The 25,096-nt window shown below is 42.8% G+C and overlaps 1 protein-coding gene across 5 annotated transcripts in view; it reads right to left on the minus strand.

Annotated features, from left to right (window-relative positions):
* Positions 1 to 4,497: 4,497 nt before the first annotated feature.
* The window catches only part of sec31a (SEC31 homolog A, COPII coat complex component), a 30,747-nt gene continuing 10,148 nt past the window's right edge, over positions 4,498 to 25,096 (minus strand). For 2 of the 5 annotated variants that reach the window (XM_080756400.1, XM_080756399.1), the window contains exons 9-29: positions 24,818 to 24,979; positions 24,208 to 24,360; positions 23,828 to 24,052; positions 23,301 to 23,375; positions 22,684 to 22,725; positions 22,309 to 22,554; positions 19,367 to 20,630; positions 17,834 to 18,012; positions 16,096 to 16,222; positions 15,835 to 15,980; positions 15,162 to 15,335; positions 13,827 to 14,108; positions 12,809 to 12,907; positions 12,520 to 12,625; positions 11,201 to 11,554; positions 10,085 to 10,140; positions 9,551 to 9,622; positions 8,829 to 9,014; positions 7,455 to 7,574; positions 6,993 to 7,064; positions 4,498 to 6,277 (exon numbers count right to left, since the gene is read on the minus strand). In XM_080756400.1, coding sequence (XP_080612526.1) covers positions 6,098 to 6,277; positions 6,993 to 7,064; positions 7,455 to 7,574; positions 8,829 to 9,014; positions 9,551 to 9,622; positions 10,085 to 10,140; positions 11,201 to 11,554; positions 12,520 to 12,625; positions 12,809 to 12,907; positions 13,827 to 14,108; positions 15,162 to 15,335; positions 15,835 to 15,980; positions 16,096 to 16,222; positions 17,834 to 18,012; positions 19,367 to 20,630; positions 22,309 to 22,554; positions 22,684 to 22,725; positions 23,301 to 23,375; positions 23,828 to 24,052; positions 24,208 to 24,360; positions 24,818 to 24,979 — 4,320 coding nt within the window. In that variant the 3' untranslated portion in view covers positions 4,498 to 6,097. The remainder of the gene's footprint in view (positions 6,278 to 6,992; positions 7,065 to 7,454; positions 7,575 to 8,828; positions 9,015 to 9,550; positions 9,623 to 10,084; positions 10,141 to 11,200; positions 11,555 to 12,519; positions 12,626 to 12,808; positions 12,908 to 13,826; positions 14,109 to 15,161; positions 15,336 to 15,834; positions 15,981 to 16,095; positions 16,223 to 17,833; positions 18,013 to 19,366; positions 20,631 to 22,308; positions 22,555 to 22,683; positions 22,726 to 23,300; positions 23,376 to 23,827; positions 24,053 to 24,207; positions 24,361 to 24,817; positions 24,980 to 25,096) is intronic. The other 3 variants (XM_080756401.1, XM_080756402.1, XM_080756403.1) reach the window with 3 other exon arrangements.

Below are 25,096 nucleotides of genomic sequence, written 5' to 3' on the forward strand. Positions count from 1 at the left end.
GTAGGTTTGGGTTGCCCCAGAAAGAAAACTTCATTTAATTGATCTGCAATGGAAAGCTAAAATTCATGTCATGTGCACAATTCCATCCATAATATGACTCAGTAGTGATTTCCTGCTCTGAATCAGCTATTTTGTCACACACAGGTTTAAAAAGTAAGGAAGTGAGTGAAATTAGTTTTATAAATATTGTTATTTCCTTAGAAAAAAAGTAAGGGAAGAAGAAGAAGGGGGGAGTGGGAAAAGAGATCAAACAACAAAAATATCTACATATTCCCCACATAATTCTGTTTGATGAGTCCCCATGTTGCTTATTTCTATAATTACTATAATTCCACACCATCAATATTTTAAATATAAATATTTCCCGTCATTGTCCTGAGAGTTGATCAAAAGGAACAGTATACCACTGCGTTCCTAAAGGACCATTGTGTTAATATGCTATTAGTTTCTATTATCAAACCTCTCACATTTTACCAGGAAGGCATATTGAATATTCAGTTATTTCCTGAGCACTTTTAATTGTCAAGGTTTCATCTACTGCCATCATAATTCCTAAGGGTTCTGCTTCTGCCACACTCAAGAAATCTGTGTACGATTTGCCACACTGATAGCAAGACGTAGAATATTGTTGGGATGGAAATCCCCAACTTCCCCTTCTATAACTATGTGGCTTAAGGATATTATGGGATTTTTAAAATTGGAAAAAATAAAGTTTACAATTAGAGGTTCAACAGAAAGGTTCTTTTCTAGCTGGCAACCATTTATTACGTACTTTGAGGATCTGAGAGTACTTCCGACAGACTAATTGAATCAATACTGTGTGTGTGTTTTTGATTTCTCATAATGATAGAACTGTGTATAGAGGGTGATGTATGACAACGTTCCGAACACAATCTTTTCCAACATAACTTGTCACTGACTATCTCTTGAACTCGAATAACCCAACTCATAATTGTATTTATTTTGTTTTATTTTATTTTATTTTTTGTTATTTATATTGTTTTTGTTATCTGTGCTTAAATTATTATTTGTGTATCCTACTGTTTATATCATATGTCTGTATGTATGTTTGTTTTTGTATGTCTGTACTCAATTATTAATGTTATTTTTTATATTGTTTTGATGACGATAACTGGGGGGAGGGTAGCCGCAATTTGCAACTCTAGATTTTTTTACAATTGGCTGAATCTAGAGTTGCAATAACCTCCATCGACTTCCTATGCATGGTTTTGGTTTTGCATTGGTTTGTGACCTCCTGGTCTTAAATTACGTTAAACTCACCAACATTGCAGCTGTAGTCCAAGCTTGAATTATCCTCTTTCGATCTGGTGTCGCTTGTTTATCATAAAAGTCCCCGTAAAAAAAGTTATGAGCTACTTTCTGTCCAAAATATTCCACAACTATTATTCCGAGTCGCCATCTTGGATTTTTTCAACGTGCCATAAAACAAGACGTGAGGGGGAGCGCTTGTTTAATAGTGTCCCTCCATCCCTAGGGTGTCGGCCTCTTCTTTGGGTGTCTTACCTGCGCAGGTAAGATTCTATTAAACAAGCGCTCCCCCTCACGTCTTGTTTTATGGCACGTTGAAAAAAATCCAAGATGGCGGCTCGGAATAATAGTTGTGGAATATTTTGGACAGAAAGTAGCTCATAACTTTTTTTACGGGGACTTTTATGATAAACAAGCGACACCAGATCGAAAGAGGATAATTCAAGCTTGGACTACAGCTGCAATGTTGGTGAGTTTAACGTAATTTAAGACCAGGAGGTCACAAACCAATGCAAAACCAAAACCATGCATAGGAAGTCAATGGAGGTTATTGCAACTCTAGATTCAGCCAATTGTAAAAAAAATCTAGAGTTGCAAATTGCGGCTAGGGGGAGGGATGGGGTGAGGGAGGGAAAAAAATGGTACGTATGTTCAAACTGTACTAAATTGTTGAAACCCATTACCAATGAACATATATTAAAAAAAGAGAAATCCGTGTACGTGACAAACCACATTATACAGCATTGTACACTGTATACCTGTTTTATTTATCTAAACACATTCCACGGGCACAGAGCACACACGTGTGTGTGTGTGTGTGTGTGTGTGTGTGTGTGTGTGTACATTGCACCTATCAAAAGTGAACATTCAGTGTCATCTAGTTATTACAGGTGGGCTCCCAAAGTTTCGTATGAATTCAGACAACATTAATTGAATTGTATTTAGTGATAAAACAGCAGTGATACTCAATCCCTCACTAGCCTGTAATAGGGTTGTGACTTGTGAGTGAGACAACAATTTAGATAGCACTGTCAAACGAATCTATAAAGCCAATACAAACTGCAGCATCACCACAGCCATATAAAACATGAGAAATATGTCATGAGGAGTATTCTCAAACCTCTTATCAAGTTGCATGGAGAAGGGTTAGTGCAGTGTAGTGGGCCTAGTAGTGGCGATCCCTACTTTGTCAGGGCAAGGACCCTTAGCTGAGTGAGAGACAAACATTGAAGACCATCAAACCTAATCAAGAAGTAGTCAACTCCGCTTCAATAAGCATCAAACAGATCCTGTAACCAGGAATTATAATGACCAGTGTCAAAGTCTATGCTGCTTATAAATTAACCAGAATCAATCAAACAAGACCGCCATCTAGTGACGAAATGAGGCCATAGCAGAATATGTCCAAGAAAAGTCCTGCCACCAATCAGAACAATATTCTATGTAAACTCTCACCCGAGCTTTAGCCTCTATCCTTATTACTCTGTGGCTTCAGCATTACATGGGCTTTGGTGAGTAATTTGAGTAATCTCAGCTCCTCAGACTGCTGGAATTACGTTATGCAGTCTGAGCCCATATACGATGGGAGATATTTCTAGTAATTCCATTATTCCTGTGCATTCGATGGGTGGATTCATCGGGTGCAACTCTTGACGTGGACTACACGGTCTGTATTAATTTGACCTTCACTTGTAATCGACCCGACGACCCCATCCTGGTTGGTGGTGTATATCCACGGATATCCCAAGCCGTCTCTCCGTCTTTTTACCTGTACTATATTTTTACCTGTATACTTAGAAACAATGGGGCAAAACTGGGGCAACAAAAGAAAATAGCAGCACACCCTTACCATATACAGCTTCCCTTCTATTGCAGTGACTTGACTTAATCCTCTTTACCCCGTCGAGGGGCATAGGGCGTCCACCAGAGCTCTCCATCTCACTCTCTTCTGGGCCTGCGCTTTTGCTTCCTGCTAGCTCATTCCAATGTCCTTTAGATCCTGGAGAGTAGAACGTCTCCAGGTGTTTCTTGGCCTACCCTGTTTCCTCTTCCCCTGTGGGTTGTAGTCCAGGGCCTGCCTTGTGGTGTTATCTGTGTCCTTTCTAAGGGTGTGGCCTATCCAGTTCCACTTTCTGCGTTTGATGGTACTATAGCTTCTATTGCAGTGCACGCAGGCAAATGGTTTGGGATACTTGGGACAGTGGTTTATAGGAGTTGAGTTGCTTAAAGTAACTTTGACTATCAACTTTATCTGACTAGTGACTTTGTCTGTCTAGTATTGTTTCACTGGGAAAACAGACCCAGCAGCATGTGGTGTTTGTTACAATGGCAAAAAAGCTGGTGGGCTGTTCTCTCTCTCCTTTTATACTGGTTGGTGATTTTATACTGGCCCAGGTGTGTCACAATCTCCACGACACGCCTCCAATCTCTACTGCCACTCCCACCATCCATCATCAGCACTGGAAAACACTAACAGTGGATTATACACAGACCAAAACACCACTGGGCCACATAGGACCGTAACACAGAGCTCAAACTGTTTTATGATACCATAGAGGCTGCAGAAGAGATGTGTGCACTGTAGACGTGTGTGGCGTGTGTGTGTGTGTGAGAAATTAAAATATCTATAGGACGCTACAATAGCTGGACTAATCACTAGTCACCTGGTGCAAAGAATGAGACCTGCTCAAGTCAGCCAAAAACAGGGAAATAACCATATAGACTTCCGGCATCTGAAAACGCCTACAACCAAATCCCCTACTCATGGAGACCCCTACAACCAAACCCTATTCACATCCCCTACTCATGGAGACCCCCTACAACCAAACCCTATTCACATCCCCTACTCATGGAGACCCCCTACAACCAAACCCTATTCACATCCCCTACTCATGGAGACCCCCTACAACCAAACCCTATTCACATCCCCTACTCATGGAGACCCCCTCATGACATTCTGAGCCATGTTGCTCCACCAATACATTTTATATGACTTTACAAAGCACAACGCATGCATTTCCTCAGACAGATATGGGAATACAATTCCAGTTCTCATCCAGTTCTTCACAGCAGTCATTCAGAGTACTCCTACATCATCCATCAACAGCATGGCACAGTAAACCTGGACCGAAAACAGCACAACTTAAAACAAAGCGCAATTTGCCACAGCATTTACCCACACACAATACACAAAGCAACTGCCTTAAAAAAATAAAGACAATGAGCATCTTTTAAATAAATATCATTTATTGAAAATATTGCATGTAGTCAATTGAAAACAAAGAAGTGTTCTTTCCTCCGTTAACTTCTAGCAGACAGGAGAACAATTCAGACTACGGCCCTGCTCATAGATGGAACAATAACTGAGTACACTCTCCTTTCCTAAAGTAGTTCCCGTGGAATTTGAGTGTATTCCTAATTACATCATTACCACGAAGAATGATTGCAAGCATGTGTTTCATTCATGCATACCTCGAAAACGGTGTGAAACTACAGTCCGTTTGAAATGGCAAGTTAAAAATGCACCGTCATGATTATACTGAAAATAAATGCACGAAAACAAATAACGGTAAAGAAATAGGAATGCATTGTTTTGCACGAAGACTGCAGACTGGAATGACCTTGCTCCAATATACTGCATGTCGTCTCCGTCGGTTGGAAACCTCATATGTCCAAAACTGTGACTTCTCAGGATAAAAATTCAAAAGTAGCAGATCTACAAGCTCAAAACACAGTACGAACAAGCTTGTAAATCTGCCACTTTTGAGTGGCGCTGTAGTACATCAAGTAGGGCATTAACTTATGGAAAGAAAAAAACCCCACAAAAAGTTAAAATATGGAGATAAGAGGTTTCTGCCTGACAGCAACGATATACTGTATATAACTGTAGTGAAGTAGAAGGGTCATAAAAAGAAATATGAGAATGAAGTGAAGGCAGACATTTCAAATACCTCCCTCGGTGCTGTGTCATTAGTCCGACGGCACCGCATTATTACGCACGCAAAGCTAGGTAGGAATGGGATGTCGGAATTATGGGCAGTCCTCCCTCCCTCACGTTTTAAAATTTTAAAAATCTAAACTTATTTAATAATATCATTAAAAATATCATTTAAAAGCGTGTAGAACTCGTGACAAGATTTAGTGTCCGATTCAGCTTTGATAGATCGTGTATTTATGATTTAATTTTAATTTGTTAAATAGGACGTAGTGAAGTGAATTCATGTCGGCGTACTGGCTAGAAACGGAATGGGATCCTGAAAACATAGCTTGTTGTGTCAAGAGCCATGATCAGAAACTGGCATTTAATGGCACAAGGAGGAATCTATCAAATGTAAGACATAAACTAACATGTGAGTCAAATGGAGGTTTGTACGAAATTACCCAATTCATAAAAAAAGACTAAAACAAATAAAAACAACAAACACTTCCCTCAATTATTTGCAAAGGCTTGACATCCATATCATCCATGTCAGAGTTAATCCTGATTCATACGTAGCACCAGAAATAGGCAATCTACAAGCTCCTCACACTGCACTGTGCTACACGCTTGTAGATCGCTTAATCCATTTTGGGCGCGAACCCCTTTTGGTGCTAGCATTATGTTATGCTTTAGCTATTGAAAAATAGCAGATCTACAAGCTACGAGCTTGTAGGTCTGCTATTTTTTGAAAAATCGAAGAACGACTGACATAGAAACATAGCTTTTTCAGAAAACTGTCAGGATGTAGAAGACAGTTTTAGAATCTGATCTCAGGTCAGAATGGGTTATTGTCGGTGGGCAACACCCGCACGCTAAGCAGAACTCAGGGATCAGGAATCTCGGGCCGATTCAGACCCCAAGTCTGTTGGCTTGCGTCAACACCACCTTTAGTACCGGCATGAAGGCTGATATCTCGCTGAAGTTGCTGCTACTGACTATGTGGGTGTGAATATTGAGGCAGTCTGCGTAAGATCGAGACTCAATGCGTTTTGCCATGTTGTGAAGTCCTCCTAGAATGGCTGGGGAGAGCTGAAGAGAAAATAGAGCAGTAAAGTCATAAAAACATCACAGCATACCTATTTTGATACAGACTTTTCTTTGCAACAGTATGTCATGTTTCTAATCTAAAATGATATGGTCTCAACACCCTATTGATCTCCATCATGCGATGTAGCACCGTTACAGTTATAGCCAGTTATCGTTCTACTGATAACGTTTTTGATTAATCAACAATCAAGTAAATCGAGAAACATAATTATGTTGTGGGATAATCTTCTAAACATGATTATATATGATCAACGAATATATACAATACAATACATAACATTTGTGTCGCAAAAAACTACTTTCTGGCCTCGACAGCCCATACATCCAAACAGAAAAGTCCCATCTGATTGCATTAAACAACGTTAAACAATGTTAAACTCACTTTGCATGTTGCTTTGCCACTCGATGTGCCATTCACTTTAAGCATGCGCATACCCTCTATAGTTTGAGAATCACTGATATAGAAACAGGTCTTCAAGAAGACATTTTGTAAAAATCTGGTCTCAGGTCTTAATAGGTTAAAATTATCACAACTCACTGGATTTTTATATACGTTGGCTATTCAAAAATAGCAGATATACAAGCTCGCAGCTCTGCACCTTGTACAGTTGGATGCTCCGCGGCCAAAATACATATTATTTTGGGGCGTCTTGAGATTACAACGTTTGGGAACCACTGCTTCAAAGGAGATACTCACCGTTTGCTCTCTGAGTTTGTCGTAGAGTGATTCCAGTCGTTTGCTGGCATCGTCCAACTTCCTCTTGGTTTGCTGAGGGATGAAGACAAACTCTGATGTGATGTGTGTAAAAGCATAGCTTAAAACTCATTATCAAAGGGGTCCTTGGGAGTGTAAAATAAACAAACAGAAGAAATCAATAACTCTAAAATAAGCTTTGTTTCTCCCCGTTTCCTGAAAGGATTTTGGACACACTGTACATGGTTTCCACCCAACAACAACCATATAGTGAAACAGACATTTTTGCCACGGACATACAAAATTAGTGGACAAATAATATTACAAATATTAAATAATATTACCAGAAACACAAAGAGATAGCCCTGAATGACCATAGAAGGTCTGTAACTCTGATTTTGACATTGACGTTCAGTAATTGGGTCTTTGCCATGGACACATTTGTACAGACATCCCTGGACTTACGGGATCGGTGGCTGCAGCCAAGCACTTGTGGATGAGGCCTTCAAAGGTGGTCTTTAGGACCTGATGCTCCTCTGGGATGGGCTTCTTGGTGATCTTCTCAGCAGGGATGGACTGCATGGGCTGTGTGAGACAGACACACACACACACACACACACACACACACACACACACACACTTAACCCTGCCCTTCGGAAATAGCCGCTCCACAAAGCTGGGGGGCTTGTAGATCTGCTACATTCAAAATATTAATTAATTAAAAGTTACGGGCCGTGGAACTCTGGTAATAATATGTGTCAGTCAGAGACAATATTCTAGGTGGTGATGGTTATGCTTTAATGTACATGATATCATGGGGAGAAGTACGTTAGACACACAGTCTGACACAGATTGCTGGACTGCATGGACAGACATTGGACACAAGGCTCAGACCATAGTTACACTCTAGCTGCTACACGGACAAGCTGAACCATAACAGACAGGCTGTAACAACAACAATAGCAATCAGGCCTAGCGGAGACATGTTGGCTCCTACAGTCTACCAGATGTCATGTCATATCATAATGCACCGTTTCCCAAACAGTGGATGGCAGACACCTTGTCATGGGTCCCCTTCGTTTGTGTTTCCTACATGTGGTTTTTAATTATTATTATTTTTTTAAATTACAAAAAACATTCCAATGATTTTTTTTTCAGTAATGTCATGAAGAAAAATGTAAGAAATTTGACATGATTTAGAACAAATATTTTTTTAGAAGTGCTACTTTCACTAGTTTGGGTCCTGGGCGAATATCTAATTTCAGTTTTGGGTCACAGGCTGAAAGGTTTGGGAACCACTGTCATATTATACAGTTATAAGTAGCATGATGTATAATTCTTCTACGGGTCCCTCCCTGGCACAACATCTGTCCAGATTGGCGTTCTGCGTGGCCATATCAATTTGGGGGTGACCCTCAACATGAAAAACTGTTTGAGAACCACTGGTTTCAGCAGTTCAACCTTGTAACCCTAAGGTATATATAGGGGGATTGTTCCTTTAACTGTGTTGGCGGGCTGAGGCTGGGACGAGGAGTATTATGGGATATCTTGTGTTTACTTTCTGTTCTGGTGTGCAGGGAAGCGGTTGCATTATTGAGAGGAAGAGAGATATTACTTTGTTTGTTCACTACGGAGATTGGATACAGAATTAGAACCCTGGCTGATCAGTGATCACGTTTGTCCTTTTGAATTATTATTTTGTTTATTAAATCACCAGTTCTGCAACACGGACTCCTTTTCCTTTATAGCATAGCAAGAAAGCATAAGGATTATTCCGGAGAGGAGAGACACGGTGGTTATATCCTTTGCGCATTTCTGTCCATGCGTATAGGCGCCTACCTGTATCACATCACCGATCGGTGCTCCTGGGGCCCCTTCCACACTGGTCGGGGGCATTGCTGGATTCATGGGTGGATGATGTGGGAGATGCTGCTGTTGCTGCTGCATGCCTGAGTACGGAGCCTGCACGCCGGGCGGGCCTTGTTGTACCATGGTCTGGGAGGGTATGGAGGGTACTGGCACAGCCTGGTGGCAATACGGGGTTGTGTCACGCTCACAAAATTGCAGTCGACGATTCATTAATTCACAATTTAATTGTGTTCATTATTATTTTTGGCATTGGAATATGTAAATTAAAGTCACATTTCAGACGTTTGCACAGGGCAGATGAGACAAATAACTTAAATATGCAAAGAAATTACTTGAGTGACCGGGACTAATAATCAAATTACTAACGTATAATAATTTATTATATAAATAATAAAATTGCAGAAATAGCCACTCTACAACTCACTGTGAGCTTGCAGAGCAGCTATTTCTGCAACATAATTATGACGATTACGTAATATTGTGATAATTATGATTATCGTCTCTGTCGGGTGGAAACCACAGTTACCACACATGTCCAAAACTGTTACTTTTCAGGATTCAAATTCGAAAGCATACTTTTGATGGTTTTGTGTGTGTGTGATCAAGCAGGGAGTTCATTTACAAAACAAAACAAAAAGATCCAAGGTTTCTGCCCGACTGAGACTACATGTAATGATTGTGCCAGGCCTGACCTGAGGTTCTCCTCCCAGTGGGGTCATGATGGGTGCAGTGATGGGTGTCGGAGGAGTGTAATTCTGAAGACCCTGTTGAGTGATGAGACATCATGTCAACGCTACAGTCATTTGAGAAGTGTGTTGTCTATGTTTATTTGTTTCATACATAAAATGCTAAAAGGGTGCTAAAAAGGGAAGCATAACAATTTATCAAAATGAGCAGAAAACTAAAAGACAGGAAAAGAGATGGGGAACACATAAAGCTATTATTATGACATTTATATTTTTGGGACATTCTGCTTTATGACTTGAGTACTTTCAATACTTCAAGTACATTTTCATGCCAATACATTCGTACTTTTACTCAAGTAAATTTGGAATTCCGGACTTTGACTTTTGGCAGACCAGTCAAAAGGAAGCCGCAGTAATCTAATGTATACTTAAAATCATGCGTCAGGTTTTCAGTGTCAGCCGGAAACTGCTGCACCGTGGCAATCTCAAAAGCTAGGGTTACGTGGTTAATGAGATGGTCTGGCTCAGAGTCAGACTAACCTTCTTCTTTGCTGCTCTGTTCAAGGCAGGAGGGTCATTCCAACCATTCTGTGGGCCTGTGTAAAGAAAAATAATCTTGAAGCATTTAGTCATTCATTTCTACGAAGTAAGTAACTAACTCACTAGTTAAAACTAACCCAGAATTATTATGTGGTGTACTATTGTTATGAATAGAAACAGTAACAAAACAAATCTATCTTGATTAAAAAACAGCTATAATGGCTAAAATTATGATATTTCAGGTAACTGTTGAGACTCATCGTGAAATGAAGGTTCTCAGCTAGCTATAATGTTTTTAGTATTTTGTTCACTACACAGCAACAAACTTCTCATTTCTTTCTCAGGTCTGAAACATTATTTATGATGACACCGGTTCTCCACATCATGTCTTGACAAAACAAAACAAAGGCAACGGTCTCACTCATTTGGACCAAAACGACACCCCTCTCTCAGCACTTTGGTAATCCACTGATTGAGTCTAAGAAGCCAGGGGTCTTCAACCGGGGTCCGGGATCCCTCAGAGTTACTTCCCTATTCTGGGAGGAACAGTCCCTGAAAACAGCCGATCCACAAGCTCACAACACGTTGCAGCGTGACACGTTGTGAGATTCTAGATCGGCTATTTAGAGATTTGGTGGAGGGAAAAGATTGCAGACCGAGTAACCCTAGCCCAAAGGCCATGAACATGAATCCAACATTTTTAAACAAACTTAAACCATATATTTACACAACACAGATGATACGTGCTGTCAAACAGCTTCATCCCTCTCTAAGCCAGTAGTTCTCAGCTTTTCAGGCCATGACCCCCCCAAATAATCATACTTTAACTGAGGAATTGTGGGAGTTGAGTACATTTAGTTTGACTCTGTTCCACAAATAGATATTGTGAACATAGCCGATCAACGAGCTCTGGCGTTATGAGCTATTTTCATACTATTATTTGACAAATGTTATTTTCTTGGTGTTAAAATTGTCACTTCACTGTCATCCCCAGCAGGACTCGAACCCAGGACCTTCTAGCTGTGAGGCGACAGCGCTAACGACTGCGTCACCGTGCACCCAGTTCTCTGAAAGGCAGAGGGATTCGCTCGAGATGGAGGCCGTTGCCGTGTGTACCTGAGGCTCCGAACGGTGGAGGAGGAGGCATGTACGTTGCAGGAGGCGATCCGGGCCCACCGTGTTGAAAAGACCCCCCAGAGGAGGTGTAGGACAGAGGAGCAGGAAAGGAAGGAGCGGATGAGGTTGGAAGGACAGGAGGGTGGTGCGAGGGGGGAGCGGAAGAGGAGGACAAAGGAGGAGGTCCGGGATAATATGGAGGCTGAGAGTACTGAGCCAGAAAGCCCGGGGGCTGCGGGGCAGAGCAGGGCATGGCAGAAGAAGAGACGGCCTGGGCAGAGAGCGGGTATTGGAGAGGCTGATAGATATGTGGGCCCCCGTCTCTGGGTGGAAGCTGGCCGACCTGGGCGTAGGCTGAGGTGCACACAAGATAAACAGTTGCCGTTAAAAGTTGCCAGTGAGTGATGTTGTTTTTGTTAAATAGCTCTATACCGTGACAGTAATCATTGCTATAGACTCGGTTTGTTCAGTAACGGGAGTCTCGCCGTCTCTCCCGCTCCTTAACGCATTCTGACCTGAGATCAGATTCTATAAATGTCTTCTACATCCTGACAGTTTTCTGAAAAAGCGATTAAATTTAAGCTGATGAATTGGTGAGCTGGAGAGAAGGGCGGTTACCCCGTTACTGAACAATGATTACAATCAATGAGCAATGATTACTATCACAATAAAGACATTTAACGTTTTAATAAAAAACTATTGTTTTAACCAAAACAATATCACTTACAGCACATTTAAGCCCGATTTATACATTTACTTAGTTGCGTGCAGAGTGCTGAAAACAGCAAATCTACAAGTGCCGTGATGCATTTGTGATAGTTCTGTGACACATTTGTGACCTTATTTTCAGCACCAGGCGCGCAACTAAGTATATAAATCAAGCATTATTGACAGTTGTATTTCATGCTGAGATCTGGTCCATGAAAAGAAAAGTTTCATGTATATATTATAAAAGGATTCAGGCAACAAGGCAAACGTGCAGAAAACTAGATAGATAACATCCACTCTCATCTCATGTTAGAAACACTAAAACAATTCCTCTTTAGAAGAGAACTACTAAAATAAACAGGCACCGTAGGATCAAAGGATTAGGATAGGATCAGAGGCAAACATTCACTATCAAAAAGAAAATGTTTGACGTTTGTTAACGGATAAAAGAGCGACGGGGTGGATAAGAGTATGTTTGACCAGGAGAGCAGTTCTACTCTGCCTTTCTTCAAGGAACACGGCTGAAAGTAATCTACTCTGATTCTGTAGAGGTGCAGTGTGGCAGACCTCCTGGTACAGGTGACAGTACATGTATTGTACACAACACTTACGGTGGTACTGTTGAGAGTACATGTATTGAGGAGCGGTGGATGAGGGGGGAGGCGCGGCCGCTCCTGCGGGAGCTGGCATTCCATACACGGGGCTTGAGGGCTCCACCTGCAAGAACACACAACATTGCTATGGTTTTAACGGCATATTATCAATATCAACTCTGTTGTGTTTTGCCAATGAATTGGTGCCCACTTGCCATATTCCTCAGCAGTACTGTGGGCCCATGGGAATGGTTTGTGTGGAAGGGAGAGGGACTTGGGTGGCGAGGGGAGAGGGGGGGGTATATACCTGTGGGTCTGGGCCAGTGCCTACTTGAGGAGGGGGGGCACTGGGGAAGGCTGTAGGGGTTTGGTTACTCCAGGAGGTAACGGTAGAGGTAGACCTGGCCTGAAGTACGTACACACACATAGACACACACACGCGCGCGCGCGCACACACACACACACACACACACACGTTGGGTTGCAACAGTTAATCTAACCAATCGATTATAATAAAAGAATAAAAAAAGTAATTTTATCAAATACCCGATTAAAAATCAATCCCTATTTTGGTAATGTTACTATAGGCGAAAGGTTTAGAAAAGAAACAGTGAAAATAGATCTGTACAATATCCCCCTGTGTAATGAAGTATAAAATAAAGATTAAGTGATTTATCGATTTTGTTGATATATAGAAAATAAAGAAAATATTAAAAGATATGGAAAAGTCATCAATAGAATAATCTGAGAATATAGCTGAGAATATAATGGATAGTTGCATCCCTGAAGACAAGTCAACCATCCATTCATCACATCACATCACCAGGAAGCAGGAACAACACTGTAGCACTCACACAACACAACACGCATAGCGGAACATCCCCAATTAACATCCCGTTATAATGTGACAAATGTATTGAAAGGTTTTTTTTCCCTATATAACAAATAAACAAGACAATGATATTTTCATGTTACAACATACAAACTTATCTTTTTATAACAACACTAGTTATCTTGTTACAAGGTTAAACTTGCAGGCATAGCATTACGAGGTGAATCGCTTTACGTTCTATAACAATATATAAGTTGTCACATGTGAAGCATTATAACAAGACAAATAGTATATTGTTATAACAAGGTAAGTGTGTATGTCATAATAACATAGATGTTCAGCTGTATAGCACATGAACTTGTAAGTGGTTAAGTGCGTCTGCTGGTTTTATAAACATTTAACCAATTATTAACAAGAGCGTGCGACTAAATAATAACCAATACTGGATTTCCGCCCGACAACATGTTGGTGAGAGAGGGTGAGTGGAACGTACTGGCTGGTAATACTGAGGTGGCACTGGGGTGGAGGCAGGTACAGCCATGGGTAGCGGGGCTGCTGCAGGAGGCTGGGGCACCATGGCCTGGGGTTGGCCTGGGTGGAAGGCAGCAGCAGCAGCAGCATGAAGGGCAGTAGAAGGCTGGGCCTGAGGGCCAGGCGGCTGGGTCAGAGCACTCTGGGGCTGGGCTGCTGCTGCTGGGGCCGCTGGAGCTACTGCTGCCTGTTGTTGTTGTCCCAGAGCCCGGCTCAGGCGCTCACGGAGCTGCTGTACCGCCACCTAGTGGAGGGGAGAGGGAAATATAACTGCAATTGGACCAGCAAAGACAAAGCACAACGAATGGTCTAGCGTTATTGCGTGGTTCTCAATCTGTGGGTCCGGAGCGGTCCGGCGGGGGGTGACAGTGAAGTGACAATTCAAGACTTCTAGACTTATGCCTGCCTGCCACTTGAGCATATTTTTTATTTATTTTTTGGTATGCATCAGAGTAACCTGTGACACGGCGACGACAGGCCCAGGAAATAATTCCCCATGCTTTTCCCCATAGACATTTAAAAATATATTTATTTAAAGCCTCGAACAAAGCCAACTCGGATCGTGACAAATCATGACAACAAACACAATATTTTGGGCCGAACAAATAATTACAAAGAAGAAAAAATAAAAGTGTTGTAACCACCTTTCTAATTATGTGATCTTACAGATCTTTAAATAAATACTTTTTGAAATGTCTATGGGGAAAATGAAGGGAATTATTTCCTGGGCCTGAAGCGGGACTGCGACGCTCTTTCTATTCAATTATATATCTTTTTATTTAACACTTTAAAGATCAGCAGGTCCACACGTTTGTCAGTGTTATGATTAAAGATAACAGTGAATAAAAATGTCTATGTTCCACCTTTCTCATATACTTCCTGTAGTACCTATGTGTACCACTAGGGGTAGACATACACCCATTTATGAAAACACTAACTGCACTAGACTAGAAGACAGATTTCTAAAATATAACACATCAACTCTGATATGAACTAGAATACTTTGAAAAGGTTTGACACCCTCTCACATCTAAAAACAATTTTTCACAGTACAGACTATAACATTTTGCACAGAGCAGATGATTAACAATTAATTTGACAAAATAACAAATAGAAATAAGCCTCTCAGTGTAGTTCAGCAGCTCATAAGCAAAATTACTTATTAAGTAGCCAAACTACAAGCTGAAAACGATCTGAGCTTGTAGACTGGCCATTTTAGACACCGGCGTATAGAAGAGCATAAATCACGTTATTTGGCCCTCGTTAGCAGCAACAATGTGAACGACGCGTTCCGTACCTGGTCAGAGTTTTCGGGCAGATAGGCGATGGCGGTGGTCAGGCTGCCCTGAGAGGCCAGCAGGCTGGCGTAGCGGCTCATGGTGTCCCCCAGCGGGACCCCCATGGCAGACGAGCAGGAGCCCTGTGTCTGCTCCACCGCACGCCGCAGAACCTCCACCTTCTCAACCAGCTCCTGCAGAGGCCAAGATCACAGCGTTGTGCTTTATTCATCAGCACTCACTCACTTTATATTTAATAGGATTCTTGTTTTATTTCAAGTTTAAAGCGGAAGTGAAGCCACTTCCACACTTCCATTTTGTCTTTACAGTCACGCAAATTTATCCTAATATAAACATAAATCATCTAAACGTATAGCTTGTTGCTTAGCCGAAATGGAAATACTGAACTGACAAACAGATTTTCGGGAGGTGTAGTTCCAGACTCTATATAGCATTCGAAGATTGTGGAATAGTTGTCTGGCTATGCGAGACTACCCCAGCAGCAACCGTGCACCCGATTGTTGTTAAAATGTTTGAATAGCAGATAACGAAGCTCGTAGACGGGCCATTTAAAAAAACCTTTGCATAGTGCACTTTGCAAGTGGCTAAACTGATCTAGATGCTAAAATTAACACATTCTGCTGGGGGACCCCCTCAAGGTCCACCTGGCGGTGGACGGTCTGTGGCACACACCTGGAGAGAAAGCGGGCAGTGTCCGTTCTGTGCCTTGGTCCAGCAGGACACCAGTTTCTCCACGTTGCCGGCACAGATGTAACACAGACAGGCTTGGATCTGCAGCTGGCTGTCTGCTGCCGTCTCTAGCCTTCCACCAAGAACGTCTGAGTTGAGGAGACGGACACATATATATAGTGACATGGAGCAAGTAGTTGATGTGCTTTGAAATGCACGCAGTGGTTAAGCCGCAAGCGTAATAGGTCATGTTAGTATACTCACTACAGAGGGTGCAGAACTCGTCAGGGTGAGAGTAAGTCATGACAGCAGCCAGAGCCTCCTTCCAGCTCCTCAGGTCACATGTCTGCAGGATGTCATTCCAGTCCTTCAGCACCACCGCACTGATCAGCTGCAAGACAATCATAACGATATAACGTTATTACATTGCTCTGTATTATTTTCATAGTAACTGCCATTAGTTATTAAGAGTTCTTCCAGTATCGGAAAAGATGCCGATAGTGCCTAAAATGCTGTTGTTGGTATCGCGGAGTATGACAGTTACGATACCATGTTATTTATCACTTGATGATTTATGGAATATGTAAAAAAGTATAGGGTAAAATGAATATAATCATGAAAAACCATGAATGAAATGAAATAAATAGGAATGAATGTCATTCATGAATGTCCAGTATGTCATTCAGTCATCATTTATTTTGTATGTTCAATGCTTCAATGTTTCATTTTATAGTAATGCTGTACGATTTACATTATTACTTTACTAACTTGTAGCTGCAGCTGCACTACATTTGCATTTATTCCCAGATCAGTGGTTCTCAAACTTTTTAATTTCAAGGACCCTCATAACTTCCATTTGTACACCCTGAGTTACAGAGCTGTAAGGCTCCATTTGGAACCCCCCCTCAAGGAACCCAGAGACAACTGGACCCCACAAAAGTTATGGGAATCGGTAGAGCGTCGCAGTCCCGCCCCCTCCAGAGACCCGGAAAAGAAATCCGTTAATTTTCCTCATAGACTTTTCAGAAAGTATTTATTTAAAGACGTTTACGCCGCGGACAAAGCCAACTGCTGTCGTGACAAATCATGACAACAAACACAATTTTTCGGGCTGAACAAATAATTAGAAAGAAGAAGAAAACGGCAGGTTACAACACTTTCTTTTTTTTTTTAAATTATTTGTTTGGTCCAAAATATTGTGTGTTGTCATGATTTGTCACGACAAGAGTTGGCTTCGTACGATGCTTAAAAAAGGTCTTTAATGAACATTTTTTTAATGAACGTTTTAGCTGCACTCCACTGGCTCCCAGTACGTTTTAGAATCCATTTTAAGATTTTATTGTTTGTTTTTAAATCTTTAAATGGATCAGCGCCAGTTTATGTTTCCGATCTCCTAAAACCCTATGTTCCATCTAGGACCGGTCACTGAGGTCAGCCAATCGAATGCTCCTTGTCATCCCCAGGGCAAGGTGTGAGAGAAGAGGGCACCGAGCCTTTTCACTCATTGCTCCTAAACTGTGGAAGCAGCTACCTAGCCGTGCCAGGCTGGCTCCAACACTACCTGTTTTTAAAACGCATCTTAAAACTCATTTCTATTCCCTGGCTTTTAAACCGTGAATAATGTGTACTCCTGAGTGTTTGATTTTATTGTATATGTTTTTATTACTGTATTGTATTATGTTTTATTACTGCTTTGCCTAATTGTACAGCACTTTGGTCAACTTTGTTGTTTTAAATGTGCTCTATAAATAAAATTGGATTGGATTTTGAATAAATAAGTTTTGAAATGTCTATGGAAAAAATGCATTCGGATTCATTTCCTGGGCCTGGCGTCGTCATGAAAGGGGACGGTACTGCGACGCTCTATTGGAAAGGAAAATATCGGTAGGCCCTACATCTTTAGTTATGGGGGGTACGTGGGGCCTAATGCATATCAATATCAAACTGGGGGTCCTTAAAATAAAAAAAGGTTTTGAGATTCACAGCTCTATGGTCAGGTCACCTTGGTCAGTTTGCTGGTGGTCTTTGTGAAGTACTTCCTCTGGGTCTTCTCCAGCAGCTCTGTGCCTCCCGCTATGGCCAGGATGATGCTGTCCGCCATGCGGTTGTCGTGGAGACACAGATCCACCGCTCCCGCAAAGTCTCCAGTCAGCAGGGCCTGCGTGATGAGCCCGTCCACATCTGCATTGAAACACATTGATTATCGTCCACATCTGCATTGAAACACTCGTTATCGTCCACATCTGCATTGAAACACTCATTATCGTCCACATCTGCATCGAAACACATTGATTATCGTCCACATCTGCATTGAAACACTCATTATCGTCCACATCTGCATTGAAACACTCATTATCGTCCACATCTGCATTGAAACACATTCGTTATCGTCCACATCTGCATTGAAACACTCGTTATCGTCCACATCTGCATTGAAACCGCATTCATTATCATCGTAATCTTTCTTGTTTATGAAGAGACAGTGAGAGCTGTTCAGATTATACAAATATTAGCAGCAATGTGCATGTCATGCACGTGGATGGAGATGCATGACACCCAGCAAACAGCATGTATGCAAGTTTGAGAACCACTGATTGCGAACGCAGTGATTGCGAACTCAGTGAGCACTTACTATGAGACCTAGCAGATCATGTCTGTCTGTCTGTGTGTCCGTGTGTCCCCCCTTTGTGCCCATATATGGAGCTGAGTGATTTGTTTGTGATTGATGCAACACACTCCATATTTGGACGTATAGCTGCTTTGGGGACTCCTTGGTTATGGCTAAGTTAAAAACTTAACTTAAAAATAACTTAACTTAAAAAAAGAATAACTTAAAAATAAATCTTAAAAAAACCCAAATATGTATGAGCTGCGTTCGCTTCCCGCGTTTGCGCGTCTTACTGGTTAAATAATACTTAGCTGACCGGGGAACCCCAGGGCTCTATACTAGGTCTGCTAGTATTTCACTCTACACCAAATCTCTTTACACATACTGTAGCCGATCTGTAAGCTCACAAAATGTTGTGATCCTGTAGATCTGCAACTTTGGCAGTATGTTTGCCCCACTATGAACACATTTGGGTGGTTGTGGTTTTACTGTGCACAATTAATTACACATTATAGGAATCAACACTTGAATAAGCTCTGGGTTGAAAAACAGCACACCTATGATAATATGGCAATATGTACATTTCGTAAAAATAATTATGTATCATGGAAAATGACAGTTCAGTCAGATAACTCAAGAATAGATTTAACCAATATTTATTATAGAATGAGAATACAAGTGTGCATAATATAATATATTATCTTGGCGTTCGGCTCTTCTACATTTTTCTCCCTGCTCGGCACAATTGGTCAGCTGACTGCCACATCAGCAAATTACATGTGGGTCTTGCAACACTGTATATACGCCCACATAGTAAAGCAGCACATTAACCCCTCGAATACATTTGTTCCTTGAGCATAGCAAAAACCCACTCGAGACCTCGAGTATTCCTGACTGAACTAACTCTGCAAGCTACGTATCATTTACCTTGGTTGATGCGGAGAGGGGTGGTCAATTCTGTAGGGCGGGGCGGGGCTGGAACCTCCACAGGTTCCTCAATCAAGGCCGGAACCTCCACAGGTCCCTCAACCAATTCCGGAATCATGGCAGGTTCCTCAGTGAAGACAGGAACCATGGCAGGTTCCTCAGTGAAGACAGGAACCATGGCAGGTTCTTCAGTCAAGACAGGAACCATGGCAGGTTCTTCAGTCAAGACAGGAACCATGACAGGTAACGATTCATCAACCAAGGCTGGAACCTCCACAGGTCCATCAACCAAGTCCGGAATCATAGCAGGCTCCTCAGTCAAGAAAGGAATCGTAGCAGGCTCCTCAGTCAAGAAAGGAATCATAGCAGGCTCCTCAGTCAAGAAAGGAATCGTAGCAGGCTCCTCAGTCAAGAAAGGAATCATAGCAGGCTCCTCAGTCAAGAAAGGAATCGTAGCAGGCTCCTCAGTCAAGAAAGGAATCATATCAGGCTCCTCAGTCAAGAAAGGAATCATAGCAGGCTCCTCAGTCAAGAAAGGAATCGTAGCAGGCTCCTCAGTTAAGAAAGGAATCATAGCAGGCTCCTCAGTCAAGAAAGGAATCATAGCAGGCTCCTCAGTCAAGAAAGGAATCATAGCAGGCTCCTCAGTCAAGAAAGGAATCATAGCAGGCTCCTCAGTCAAGAAAGGAATCATGGCAGGATCCTCAGTAAAGACTGGAACCATAGTGGGTTCCTCAGTCCAGAATGGAACCTCGGCAGGTCCCTCAATCAGGGCTGGGAAAGCAGCAGATCCCTCAATCAGGCCTGGGAAGGCAGCAAATCCCTCAATCGGGGCTGGGAAGGCAGCGGATCCCTCAATCAGGCCTGGGAAGGCAGCAGATCCTTCAAACAGGGATGGGACCTGAATTAAGGCCGGAACCTCAGCAGTTCCCTCAACCAGGGCTGGTATCTCGGCACGTTCTTCCTCCAGGACTGGTACCTCAGGCGGTTCTTCCAGCAGGGCTGGTATGACAGCGGGATCTTCGACCGGGGCTGGTATGGCAACGGGTTCTTCCACCAGGGCAGGTATCTCGGCGGGTTCTTCCACCAGGGCAGGTATCTCGGTGGGTTCTTCCGCCGGGGCTGATATCTCTGCGGGTTCTTCCACCAGGGCTGATATCTCGGCGGGTTCTTCCACCAGGGCTGATATCTCTGCGGGTTCTTCCACCAGGGCTGGGGGCTCTTCTGCACTGCTGGGCTCCTCTACTATTGATGCAATCGCTTCCTGAAACGCCACAAAAGGAAAAGAACAAACTTATCCATTGTAATGTTTTTAATCAATGGAGCAACTATTGAAGATATTTGGCGTTACATCAGGGGTAGGCAACGTTTATGATCAAGAGGCATTATTGGCAAAAACAAATAATGAATTCTGTCCGGAGCCTAATATGAAAGTAACACAGCTTAGTGAGTTTAACTACTAATAGGTCTAAACGAGCATGCATTCATATGTATTAAGCCTAATTTAGAAATTTCTTTACTGTCAACGGCTTTCCACACACTATAACCCTAACTCTACTATCCCCTGCAAAACATGGCGCCTAATACCGAGCCCAGCAAAAACTGTTTCCAGTGTATTCCATCTCCACAACGCTAAAGCAGCCAGAGAACTAGACATCTACCTGAGCGGACTCAAACTGAAGCATGCACCCTATCCAACCTACCTTGGTGTGACCCTCGACAGAACTCAAGGAACACCTAAAAGGGACGGCAGCTAAGGTGAAGTCCAGAAACAATCTGCTCTGCAAACTTGCTGGTGCAAAATGGGGGGCGGCAGCCTCCACACTGCGCACCTCAGCACTGGCCCTGTCATACTCTGCAGCAGAATATTGTGCCCCTGTCTGGTCTAGGTCATCACACACACACACACCAAGTGGACACCCAGCTTAATACCACCATGAGAACCATAACCGGGACTATCTGCTCCACACCACTCCCCTGGCTCCCAGTATTATCAAACAAAGCACCCCCACACATCCGGCGAGCAGCAGTCTCTCAAAGGATGCTTCAAAAGGTCAAAGACTCTCCCCATCTACCAATCCATGCAGACATTTTCAACCCACCCACTGCTCGTCTCCCATCGAGATGACCAATTTGGAGGAACCCCCCATCAGCTGACTTCACCATCAAATCAGCTTGGAAAAGGTAATGGGAGTCCAATGAGGTCCCAAACAAACACCTGGTGTCAGACCCCAACCAACAGGTCCCTGGCACCACCCTCCCAAGGAGACAGTGGTCTACGCTCAATAGATTCAGGACTGGACATGGCCCCTGCTTGGCCAGCCTCCACAAATGGGGCAGTAGCCCAAGCCCACTGTGTGCGTGTGCCGTGTGGTGAGGAGCAAACTATGGAGCACATCATAGAAGTTTGTCCTCTCCAAAGACTGGAAGGAGGATTAATCACCCTCCATACAGCAGACCAGGAGGCAACCGCTTGGCTTAAGGACTTTGCATTCGCTAAATAAATACTATCCCCTGAGCTGCCACAGCACATCAGTGGAGTTTTTCTTAAAAGTTTCTTTAGAAATTCAGAAATTGCCCTCTACTTTCTTTCCGATTAGGTTTTAGTTCATAATTCAATAAAATTGCCAATAATTTGGGGGCCCACTTGCAATAGCCTCACGGCCCACACGTTGGGAATCACCAGTAGGTTACTTATCACTCAAACGCAATCGAGCCAGCAGGCTCGTCTGAGCCTACTGACTATTACTAACCCTAACCTCAGTCTTAACCGGCCACGTAAGTCAGTTTCACAATGTATTCGCTTAGGCGGCAGTAACTTCACTTCCGCGTTTCCTAATTGCAGCCAGTAGGCTCTAGGCGAGCCTAACCTACTGGTGATTATCCGTCGATAACATTCAAAGGGCGTGAATCACTGGCCTAGAGTTACAGAAGAGCTGTACCTCCTCCAAGGGGATGTCCGTCTCCTCCACTGGGAGGATCAGCTCAGCGCTTGGCTCTGGATCTGTGGACACCGCTTCCTCTTCTGCGAGGTCAGAGCCTGTTTGGGGGCTGTCTGTGAGCTGGGCCTCTTCTGGCTTGACATTTGCTTGAGCAATCAGGTCAAATACTGCTGCTGGGAGAAGACCAGAGTCTTCTAGAAGTTGCAGATTGGCTGGAGGAGCAGTCAGTTCTACCACGGGTAAAGCCTGGAGATTGAGTGATAAATACACAGACAAATTTAGAAACTAGCTGGTTTACATGATCGACATGTTGTGAGCTTGCACAACCAAGTATAAATAAGTCTTTAAACTCCCAGACAAGCTGATACCTCTTACCTCCACTGGCTGAGTGGTCTTTTCCTCCAGTGCTGCTGAAATCTGCGAAGAAGAAAAAATAATCTGTTAGAGAGTCCCACAATATCACTAATGTGAATAGAAATGGAAATTAAAGTAAATTAATTCATTATTAGTGGCTGAATTGCATGTGGGAAGGCATTGTTGAATAATCTAGCGAAATGGCTATGGGTTGAACGAAATAATTAGTATAGGTACCTTTTTGTTTTGTTCCCCACATTTTGTTCGTAATTATTATTTCAAAACATTTTCTGAAAACATTCCCAAAAAACAATTTCAATGATTCTTTTCAGTAATTTCTTGAAGAAATGAACGAAAAATCATAAATTTGAAAACAGATGTTTAACAAGTAGCGAAAATAGACAATTTACAAGCTCACAGCATGTAAATTTGTGAGCTTGTAGAGCTGCTATTTTCACTAGTTTGGGTCCCGGGGAGACATAACATTTCTCTTTTGGGTCACGGGTTTGAGAACCACTGCTCTACAGAGCATGGCAATTCCGCCAATCAATTTCTAGACATATTGTTTGGGAGTAAAGGGTTTAAAAGCCTAATACATGGGAACCTTTGAAGGTTGTTGTCTAAACCATAGAACTCACCTTTAAAGAAAGTTCCTCTTTGTTGTAACCCAAAAGCTCCATGTACTTTTCACGGACATCGTTATCAAAGTTAACCTGGCAAACAGAAAAGTCACACAAATAACAGTATTTTGTTAAGACAAAAGGTCTTTGTTAAAAGGATAAAGCTCCATGTTCTTGTCGTAATCATTACTATAGTGTTTCTTCAGTAACCGCCCGGGATCTCCTCGTCTCTCCAGCTCTTTAACAGAAAATAAATCTTCCACTTCTTTCTTTCATCACTTCCAATTTCACTTGTTTATCCTATATTGTGTATGATTTCGTGTCACTTTGTGCCACGCAAATAGCTTTGAATATATTCTTCTAAAGCAAACATTTTTAACATATCCTTCCTTATGGGAGTCTCTGGAACAAAATATTTTAAGATGCGGGACGGTGGCCAAATACAATATAATTTTGGTGGTCCTTGACGTGAAGAAGTTTGAAAACCAGTGACATCGAAACTGTTTTTTCCCCCCTTTATCACAGCTTCAGCAAACCGGTCATACCTTCAGGAACGACCAGACTGTCTTCTCAAAGTCGTTTTGCGCCATGTCGATCTTGCTCTGGCAGAAGTTTAGGTAGTCCCCCGCGGACAGCGTGGCCTGCAGCGCTCTGGAGCGCTCCAACAGGGCCGTCTCCGTCACCACCTGGCTGACGTGTACCACGGGCGGAGCGGCCTGCTGAGGCGTAGCAGCCTTCACGTTCTCCAGAGACACCAGCTTCCCACCGAACTAGAGCGGAGAAAGAAACCAAAAGGCTTTGTTTAAAACCATTTAACACGACGGTTGCCTAAAATGTTTGGGCACGCGTCATTATAAGGCAAGCGGTCTACAAAATAAACAGTGAAAGCCTGTAAGCTCACAATCACAATTCTGTCTCAACGTACAGCAAACGAGGCGCCCACAGGTCTGCGGAGCCACTTGGGAGGCTTTTTCAGAGGCTTGACGGTAGCCGGGAGCGCAGAGGTCTGGGGCAGCTGCAGGGGAGGCAGGGTCTGTCCCGTCCCGAACGGATCCATGTTCCCGAATGAGTTACTGATCTGCAACGCATCAGCCCACAAACCAGAGAGAATCAGACACAACCAGACAGTCTTTATACAGCGTTATGAGTTATTAACCAGGTAAACCCCTCTAGTCTGAGAGAACAGGACTTGAGTTACGACTGTACCACTTTCTGGGGCACAAGCTCACAGTCGAACAATTTTAAAATGGTTTTCAAAATAGTAAAAAAAGGTTTTTTTTTTTAAACTAATTATTCATCTTTAATGTCTTTTTTGTTCAAACACGTCTGACAAAAAAGTGTAAAAAGCCACCTCTCATATGCCGATAGACTTAGGTGAGGTGCTGGAGTCACAAAAGTTTAAATAAGAAAAAGCGATGCTCCGCACACTCAAATCGCATAATCGGGTATTTATTATTATTATTATTCTTGTGGAGGAAAGGAGATTCACATTTTGAGCAAGAATCGTGCAGCACTACTTGACACTCCTGCCTTACCTGGTCAGCATCCCTCTGGTTCTGTGCATGGTTACTACCCCCCATGATGGAGTAGACGCCGATGTGACCGTCGAAGGCTGCGGCAGACAGCACGGCAGGGTTCCTGGGACACCACTGGATGTCAAAGCACCACTGAGTGCTGGCGGGGAGCTCGTATATAACCTGGAGAGTACAACAATGCCACGTCAGTCACGTGGTGCAAACAATGAATGGCAATGAAAAAAATACCTATAGTATATCGTCTCTGTCGGAAGGAAAGGAAACCTCATATGTCCAAAA

The sequence above is a fragment of the Protomyctophum bolini genome (genome assembly GCF_963924005.1).
Source record: "Protomyctophum bolini genome assembly, chromosome: 22".
NCBI classification, from domain to species: domain Eukaryota; kingdom Metazoa; phylum Chordata; class Actinopteri; order Myctophiformes; family Myctophidae; genus Protomyctophum; species Protomyctophum bolini.